The sequence below is a fragment of the Pyxicephalus adspersus genome, chromosome 7, assembly GCF_032062135.1.
Source record: "Pyxicephalus adspersus chromosome 7, UCB_Pads_2.0, whole genome shotgun sequence".
Taxonomy (NCBI): Eukaryota; Metazoa; Chordata; class Amphibia; order Anura; family Pyxicephalidae; genus Pyxicephalus; species Pyxicephalus adspersus.
The window spans coordinates 75,219,971-75,229,927 of NC_092864.1; the positions used below are offsets into that span (position 1 = coordinate 75,219,971).

Below are 9,957 nucleotides of genomic sequence, written 5' to 3' on the forward strand. Positions count from 1 at the left end.
GAAACACATGGTCTGCATTCTACTCCATAGGAGTGGGCATTGCAATTATGTAATACACAGCAGTTTGTACATATGTGTACTATGTTACATCCGTGTGAATTCATCTTGATTCTGTGTAGCCTAACATTATTATTAACATTCTGTGACTAGCTAGTCCTAGCAATGCTGAGTGAAAGGAAAAGGTGATCCTAATTTGTTTTATTGGATGATATACCCAATATTTTTTGAAGTCTCACAATTTTCTGGAGGTACTCATCCAATTGTCTCACAAACTGTGTTCTACATTTCCTGCATTGTAATGTTAAATAAACTATGGTTTCAACAGTGATAAGTGGTTAAAAGAAATTGGTTTATTAAATGGTGCCCAAAAAGTTTTTTGACTAAATAATGTTTCAGCATAAAATACTGCTTAAATAGGCTATCTCTTCATTAGCAGCAGGGTAGGATCTGGTCTATGAAGGTTCTTTCTGTAAAACCCTTTGTGGACATTATTTCCTCCTTTTTTAGAGAGTACCTTGAATGCTCTCTCAGTTTTACCTATTTTCCCATACAAGATCACATTTATAATACTTAAGAATTACCTAAAAATCAATCTTTCCAGAAACCCCATTTGAAAGCATGCTTATGGGTCTGACCACACAGTACCATCCTGTCAAGTAAAAAAAAAAAGACCCTCACTCCATGAGCAATGCTCCTTCTTTGTCCTTGCTGTATGTACTTAGCTTTGGATAAATGATAAAAGCATAAAAACTTACTGGCAGCTGGCCTTGTGACTTTATCAAGGGGCTTTAATTTAATGCGGAGGAAGTCTGCAATTTCCTTGTCTTCTTCTTTTTCTCTGGGGGAAGAAAAAGAAACGCCAGTTTATTTGAAAAATTTAGTTAAACATTGAAACTTAAGATTTTATGTCGCATGTTTGGTTATTTTTTTATATCATTGTGGGAGATAATGCCAAAGAGATTCAAGGTACCGGGAGTGTGCATACATACTGTGTATGATAAAGTAATAATCCCAAAAATACTCCTTATTGGGAGCAATACAAAGGCTGCCATTGCTGATTGCTTTCTGAAAAACACTCCAAGTATTTGTGAACCCACCAATTCTGTTTTTCATTGGAATGCATAAAATTTTGTTCCTAAAAACTTTTACAAATTGTTCTGTACCTTTTTTCATTTTCTATTCTGCGGTCATGTCATGTTTTGTATCCTGTCTGTCTTCTGCATTCTACCCCTTAGGAGTGGACATAACTGACTAGTCAGTAGGTGGGCATTGCAATTATGTAATACACAGCAGTTTCTACATATTTGTGCTATGTTGCGGCTAAGTGCAGGGATCTGTTTCTTGTTCAATTTAGCCGGTAGCCGTTGACAATAAAAAGAAAGGGCTGCTATGGCTTATGCTTCTGTGCTTGATTTTCTCTTAATCATACAGGAAGGAAATAGAATTGGCAGGATCATCAGCTATACTCACAATACTCACATTATTACTGATGTGTGCTATAACATTTTTCAGGGTAACATATTTTGGGACATTAAAAGCTGAAATTGACCTACTATGAATGAGAAATGAGTGAGAAAGTTTTAAGCATTCCATATGCCTTCCAAAGATCTGGGAAAAACCTATAGTCATCCACAACTGCCTCTAGACATATACCTATTTAACTTCACCAGGTGCAAAATGCCAAAGAAAAAATTAATGCCAAAATTATCAAAGAATTTAACCCTGTCAATTTTGCTAAGTGCCTTTTAGTGGATCTAAATGATGCATTTTATCTCATTTATATATTCCTTTTATATATTCAGTAGGCCATATATATATTAGGTAGTTTTTCTGTTTTCCTGTCAAATGCATTTCTCTACCATGCAAGTGCCTAACTTTAGGCCTCTCCACCATGTAAAGCACTCTTACCAAATTCCTAGTTTACCTTTTGGCACATCTTCAGGAACATAGACGAGAGCCATATAATGTTAAAAAAGTAAAAAAGAGCAAAAACAGTTATATTGTATCAATATTACACAAATGTGTAAAATAAATAATTAGTATTTATATAACTGAAGTCTTAATCGTTCCAATCCCCCTCCTCCTGATGGGATTTTACGGATGTTTGTTTTACAGTAATTTCCTATAACTAGTTTCATATAGATAGGATTTCTTAGTGGCTAGAGTATGTTGGTAACTTAACAAGTCTAATTAAATGATGTGTTTCCCATTACTGGCTTACTCAGCTCACTGTCATTTATGGTAAAAGAAACACAAAGGCCAAATTTAAAGTTCAGAAGTTGACCACAGAGCAACTGAAGGACTTAATTAAATGTTTTTTTTTTAAAAAGGTCTCATTAAACCCTTCTTTTTGGCTTCCTAAAACACACTTAGTAGGTATAGAAAGAGTCCTTATTAAGATTGTTATACATATAAAACTAAAAGAAAATTTTTTGTACCTATTTGTATATGTTGTATAAATCACCTCCCCAATCCAGGGGGCTCTTAAAAGCAAAATGTTCCTTTCGTTCCAATGAGTCTCCTGTAAAAACACAATGTCTTGGGTCTGTTTTTTTAAGATGCATGAGAACCTTTTTGCAATTCAGGGAACTGTTTAGACCTGCGACAATTCATGATTTTAGGTGTGACTTGTGCTTTTCACCCGTTGGTAAGGCGGGGTGTGAGGGAGCAGTCATTAGGGTTCAAAGTTAGATTAATGTCTTCTGTTAGAGAACCACCGAGGTAGATATGGCTGTCCCGGCGAGCAGCCAGCAACCTTTGGGTGCAAGGGGGGGTGGTCCCTGGGTTTTCAAAAAGCACTCCTGGTCCATAGCAACCCTCATAAAAACTAAATATTCAGCAAAATAGAACAAACAAATGTAAACTACTACTCAGGAAGAAGTTTCAGCAAATACTATAGATTGCTTTAAGAAAAAGCTGGATGATTTCTAGAAACACAGAATATAACTGGGTATTAGGGCTTTAAAGTAAAGATAACAGTGAGTTTTGAAACCAGGGAACATCCGATTGCCTCATGGAATCAGGAAGGAATTTTTTTTCCCATTTTGAAGCAAGTTGTACCAGGGTTTTTTTTGCCTTCCTCTGGACCAACGATGTCTTGGAGGTTTTATATCTGGGATATGTTTATTTCCCTAGTGGTTGAACTTGATGGACTTATGTCTTTTTTCAACCTAACCTTCTATGTAACTATGTAACTATGTGAACACTAATAAACATAACCATCAATTTACCGACTACACATCGTAAAAATATCCTCATTTTAAAATGAACTCTTTTAATGCTGTGTGTGGGACTGGGTGGGAGAGACTTAAAGCTGTCATTAAATTGGTGGTTAGGAAGAGAAGAAGATCTTGGCCCGTGTAAGTTTCTGGTATTCCAATAGGATGCAAATTAGGTCTCCTGCTTCTGTTTTCCAGATCCTCGAGCTTGGTTTCTATAGTGGTAATTAGTGCGCTCTGGGCAGTGATTTTATTTTGTGAATCCAGCATTTGATCCTCTAAGTCGCTGACCCTTTGTTCCAGTTCGGATGTGTGTTGGAGGTAATTGTTGCCAGGGTAGCTTCTATTGATTTCTGGAGGCCATCAAATTTCTTATTGAGGTATGGTAGCAAAATTTTATAGACCTCGGATCTGTGCTGGATAGACCATCTGTGCAGGATTATCGCTCGGAAGCGAAGATGCAGCATCTGATGCCTCTGCATTGTGGAGATCAAGAGATAATGGCATTTGCAGCAAAGGGAGAGAAGAAGGGAGTCCAGTTTTTGAGAGCCCCAGAGTCTTTGTTTGCGGCTTGAGGAAGGTAAGTTTTTTCTTCTAAAATAATTCTATCTATGGGGGTTAATAATCAAAAAGAGATCGCCCAGATCCACTACACAGGTGAAGGGTAAGTTGTACTGCTGATGCTTTACTGAAAGTAGGTTTCAAGGTGTTGTAACCATTTTTTGGTATGGAAATCATACTGAAGTGACAAAATTAATAGAGATCAGCTGAGCCTCATGTGCCAGAGGGATCAGCTGTGTTGCGTGCTGGGGAGAAGATGATGGTCCCAAAGATTGTAAAACCGCTGGCCTGTGTCTTTAAGAATGCCTGCAGGCAGGGTCTGAGGATCTGACCCTGCAGCCAATATGGCTTCCGCACTCCAAGTGGTCTCTACTTGCAGTGCCGACTCCAGGTTTGATTAAGGGAGAGAACCGCTCATTTGTGGCTCTCCCTCTGCTCTTCAGCTTTCTGCTGAATGTGGATGTAGGATAAGCGGGACAGCTGGTGTAAAACTTAGCTGCTGCAAAACGTGGCTGCTGTGTGTCGCTGTGCCCCCAGAGGTCATCTACTAAGGCTTTATAAACATGAATGTTTGTCTTGTAGCCATGGTCAAGAGATAATTGTTGTTTACATTTTTGTTAAAAATCCTCAGGAAAAGTTGAAACACACTGAGTAGGTATGGAGTCCTTATTAATATTAGGATTGTTATACATATACAAATAAGTACAATAAATATACTTCCAAGTGCATAATCAAAAAAAAAGTATCAAAGGGATATGGTAAAGAAATAAAGATATATTGGAATTGAGTATCCCAATATGTTTAGAAAGGATTAGTAAACTGTTATTTCTTGTATTGCACAAAGTACCAGATTCTAACAAATATTTGTTCAAATGCAGGACTACCTAAATGGTATCCGTGTATATCTGCAGTGTGGGTCCTTTTAGTGTGTTGTTGTTCCTCTCTGCTGAGTGATGACAGCAAACAACATATAGCCAGACTCAGCTTGATCTCACTCGAGCGTGGTGCTCCGTCCTACTCTCATCCCATCCATACACAGTAAAGAGATTGCTTATTGATCATTCAAACCACAGCATTTATTTAGCATTTAAACAATGATTAGTGATCTCCACAATATGAACCAGCGTTTTTTTTTCCAATTAATGAGATCCGCTGGTGTATTTGTATGTAGGAGATAAAGTTGGTTTTCCAAATTGATTTTAAGGTCCCTGGGGGATTTATCACCTTGATGCTGATCTCCTTGTGCAGTGTTAGACTCATTTAATGAGTGTGTAGATATCTGGGTGTAGATATAGAGTATCTACATATTTATAGGCTTTTTGGGTGACATTAACAATTTTGGTATGCCATTTTGTGGCATTATATAAAGCCCCTGGGTACATTAAAATAAATTTTATCTGGCGGTGTGGCAATTTTTGTCAGGTCGAGTGGAATGCCTTGTGTAATTTGGTTTGAGTTCCACTAAATAGTCTGTGTATGTAAGGCCTGTAATATGCGTTGGTGTTCTACTAAATCTAAGTACCGTATGATAACCGGGCAGGCTCTGGGATTGTCTTTGCTAATAGGGCCAACCCGGTGCACTTTTTCTACTCTACAGGGCGGTGATAGATTCAGGGCTTGTGGAATCACCACTGTGCATAGGTGTAGGAAACTTTAAGTACTCGTGCTTTGGGATTCCTATTATTCGAAAATTATTTTGATGTGATTTGTTTTCGAAGTCATTGACCATTTCTGTGAGTGCTGGGTGGACATGGTTGCAATCCATTTGTATCTTGGGTGGATGTCTGTTTCACCCTGTCTATACGTTGCTCCAGCTCTCCTGTGTTGTGTGCTTGTGTTGCTAATCCTTCTTGAATTTGTGCAGTTGTTGCTGGAGTGTCTGTGATATAATCTGAGAACTGTGAACCTGTTTGATACATATCTAGCTTGCTGTTCTTTTGATTTTTCAGCATGTAGGTGTCCGGTGGATGGTTATCAGAACACTGTGCTGGCTCAGTAGGGTTAGGTCAGGATGGAGCTCTGTCTTGTAGGTCTACCTCATCAGGCGCCAGAACTGGAAATCCTTAAAAAGACTTTTGAAGTTACTAACATACTCCAGCCACTAAGAGAAACTATCTATATGAACCTAGTCATAGAAATTTAATTTATAGCAAACTATTCTATTAAATCCCACCGGGAGGAGTGGGACTGGAACAATTATGACTTCAGATATATAAGTATTGTTTGTTTACTATATTTATGTGGTATTGTTAGGATGGGCCTAAAATAATAAAGGTCTCCAAGGCTGTAAAGGATACACTTTCAACAGTAAAGCTGGGTGATCCAGCACACCTGGAATGAATCTGGCCCATAACTGTAAACATTTATTAACAAATAGCAAATTATTTTATAAAACTTCATATTTGCTGAATCACCCAGCTTCACTGCTAAATGTATAGCCTCTCCAGTCTTGGAGAGCTTTAATAAATCTGGCCCAATTTAACTGTTTTTTGCCTCAAAAACTCTACTGTTTGCTCCTTTCTACATTTTTGCACTCAATTATGATGTATAGGGGTTGGCAGTCAATATAAATATCATTTATTAAGAGGAAACCATAAAATTTTCAAACAAGCCATAAAGCCAAGATTATCCTTGTCCTATGAGTTAGTTCTTTTTGTTTTTGAGGAAGGCTGTTCCCTTTAAAAAGGCATTATTTATATCTGCCAAACCCTGTTGCCTCTGTTTTGGGGGCAACAAAAATCCTCTAATTTCAGGGTTATATGTTCATAGAGCTGCAGCTGTGAAAAATCATTTAGAAAAATCAAAAGTATTTAGATAATGTCTTTTTTGCTGTGTGTAGTACACTTACGGCCCACAACTGTTTCAAATGTTTACTGACTGAACCAAATAACATTTACTATTTGTAAAATATACATAACATTTATTCACCTGACCTCATATTTCAAGAAACCAAAAATCTCACCTTAATCGCTCTACTTCTGCATCATCTACAAGAAAATCTCTTTTCTGTACCAGTTTTTGGATCTTCTGAATAAGTTCATCTTCTCTTTTCTTCTGCTCACTTGTTTTGTCTTTCTCTACAAAAGGAAATTGGAGTAAAAAAAAATAAATAAACAATGACTTGCTTATTTTAAGCACTTGCTGGTAGCTTTTTAGCTGTCAAAGATTTTATAATTTTGTGCCACTAGTTTTGTGATTACGATACTTCAAACAGCATGTGATATTCTCAACTTATGCTGCACAGCTTGGTCATAAACATACCTCTAGCCCGTTGATTGTATATTGTATTATATGTAAACCTATGTGGCTCAAAGCTAGCATTAAAAAAGGATCCAGGAAAGGGAGGGCATTCCAAAAATATAAACATGTTAAATATATTAATGGCAAAAAGATCAGGTCTGAGTATATAGGCCCTTTAGATTATGTCTTGGGGTTAGTAACTGGAGATAAAAAAAAGCAGATTTACTAAACATTTTTTACAGTTCTGTGTACAGAAAGGATAATGGTGGAGCACAAGTTCAAAATGCATATAGAATAGTCAACCTTGTAAGCTCTTTGGAGCAAGATCTTCTCCTCCTCCTGTGTCACTGTCTGTATTTGTGTCATTTGCAACCCCTATTTAATGTACAGCGCTGCTTAATATGTTGGTGCTATATAAATGCTGTTTATTATTAATAATTTTAATAATATACAAACCACAATGGCTAAAATTGAAATGATCAAGCAACAGATATAATTAGGGTTATTAAGCACCTGAACCTGATGGATTACCCACATGTCCTTAGAAAGCTGAGCGCAGTTATTTTAAAGCCACTGTTTTTAATTTTTAAGGGTTTTATGAATCACTGGCTTGGTACCAATGGTGAATTGGTGAAAGGCCAATGTGGTACCTATCTAGTAACTACAGACTGGTAAGTTTTACTTCTATAATAAATAATACTAGAGAAAATATTCTAAAGAATTAAAGAAATATACTAGTAAATGTTTACTACATGTGGATATAGATTTCCAGGCATATACGTTAATCAGAGGTACATGTTTACTGTTTAATATGCATAAGAATAGAATGTTCATGTGACTTGCTTGCTATGTGATTGGAATGACCCTGACTGGCTGGGATTGGGAATTAGTAAATTCCTTACTAGGATAGGCTGGAATAAAGGTTGCTTCTTCTCGGCGCTGCAATGACACTCCCATCCCACACCCCCTCCTATATAACAGTTAAACCTCAGACAAAGTTACGCTTAATATATTGGAATGTGGCGGGTTTAAATCATCCTCAGAAGCATAAGAAAGTTCTGTTACATTTAAAATGTAAACAAACGGATATAGTTTTCCTGCAGTAAACTCACTGGAAAACAGGTGATACTGCCACCTTGCGGGACTCTTGGATATGGGAGACAATAGCCACTAACTATGCAACCAAAATATGAGGGATAGCAATTCTCTTGAATAAAAATCTCCCCTATAAGATTTTTTCCATGGTCATAGATGAAGAGAGTAGATATGTGGTGGTGGATGTGGCAGGCCAAAGGTACTCACCTTGTTCAACATATGCCCATACTGTTACCTCTTTTTGCGTACTTAACAGAATCATTTCTTGAGTAGAATTGCCCGAACTTGATAATGGCGGGAGAATTTAATGCCACTGTAAAAGATGTTCCAGATTAGTCTAGTACTGCCCAAAATATATCAGGGGCGGCCTCAGTGGTAGTTAGGCACTTGATAACCCATATTCTCAACTTATGCTGCACAGCTTGGTCATAAACATACCTCTAGCCCGTTGATTGTATATTGTATTATATGTAAACCTATGTGGCTCAAAGCTAGCATTAAAAAAAGAACAAGGAAAGGGAGGGCATTCCAAAAATATAAAAATGTTAAATATAATAATGGCAAAAAGATCAGGTCTAAGTATGTAGGCCCTTTAAATTATGTCTCGGGGTTAGTAACTGGAAATAAAAAAAAAAACGCAGATTTACTAAACATTTTTTACAGTTCTGTGTACAAAAAAGATAATGGTGGAGCACGAGTTCAAAATGCAAATGGAATAGTCAACCTTGTAAGCTCTTCAGAGCAGGATCTTCTCATCCTCCTGTGTCACTGTCTGTATTTGTCATTTGCAACCCATATTTAATGTACAGTGCTGCGTAATATGTTGGTGCTATATAAATCCTGTTTATTATTATTATTAATAATAATAATAATAATAATAATATTAATAATATACAAACCACAATGGTTCAAATTGAAATGATCAAGCAACAGATATAATTAAGGTCATTAAAGCACCAAAACCTGATGGATTACCCACATGCCCTTAGAAAGCTGAGCGCAGTTTATTCAAAGGCATTGTTTTTAATTTTTAGGGATTTTTGAATCACTGGCTTGGTACCAATGGATTGGTGTAAGGCCAGTGTGGTACCTATCTTTAGAAGGGAGCAAAGTCATTATCTAGTAACTACAGACTGGTAAGTTTAACTTCTTTAATAAATAATACTAGAGAAAATATTCTAAAGAATTAAAGAAATATACTAGTGAATTTGATAAAGAACCACAAAAAAAAGTTTCTGCTAGAAAATAATTTGTCAAACAAATGTACTATTTTTATGAAGAAGTAAGTAAACAGGTAGACAGTGGAGTAACAGTTAATATAGTGTACTTCGACTTTTCAAAAGCATTTGACTCAGTACCCCACAGAGAGTTAATGTGCAAGTTAAGGTCTTTAGATTTAGAAAATTTAATCTATAAATGGATAGAGAACACTCTGCATCCATAAAGTAGTAATTAACGATTTATAGTATGAATGGTCTAAGGTTATTGGTTGTGTTCTCCAGTGTTTAGGAAACCTTTACTGTTTATTATATTTATATATTCTATAGATGGCATAAAAAGTACAATTTCTATGTTTGCAGACAACACCAAACTATGTAGTGGAATTAAGTCCATACAGGATGTCTATAATCTACAAGCAGACCTGAATGCAATGTTTTATTGAGAAGCAGAGAGGCAAATATATTTAATATAGATAAATGTAAAGTTATGCACTTTGGGGCTAACAGCATGAATGCTTCACACTGTCTAGGGGAAATACATTTGGGGGAGTCAAAATGGAAAAGGAACTTGTGTTTTTTCTAGATCATAAACCTAATATCAGCATGCAATGCCAAGCTGCAAT

General features: G+C 36.5%; 1 protein-coding gene across 1 annotated transcript in view; it reads right to left on the reverse strand.

Moving 5' to 3' along the window:
• Window positions 1–755: 755 nt before the first annotated feature.
• BMERB1 (bMERB domain containing 1) overlaps window positions 756–9,957 on the reverse strand; it is a gene marked incomplete at its 3' end in the record, with an annotated part of 85,637 nt that continues 76,435 nt past the window's right edge. The window contains 2 exon segments of the mRNA XM_072416863.1: window positions 756–838; window positions 6,742–6,856. Of these exon segments, the coding sequence (XP_072272964.1) occupies window positions 756–838; window positions 6,742–6,856 (198 nt within the window).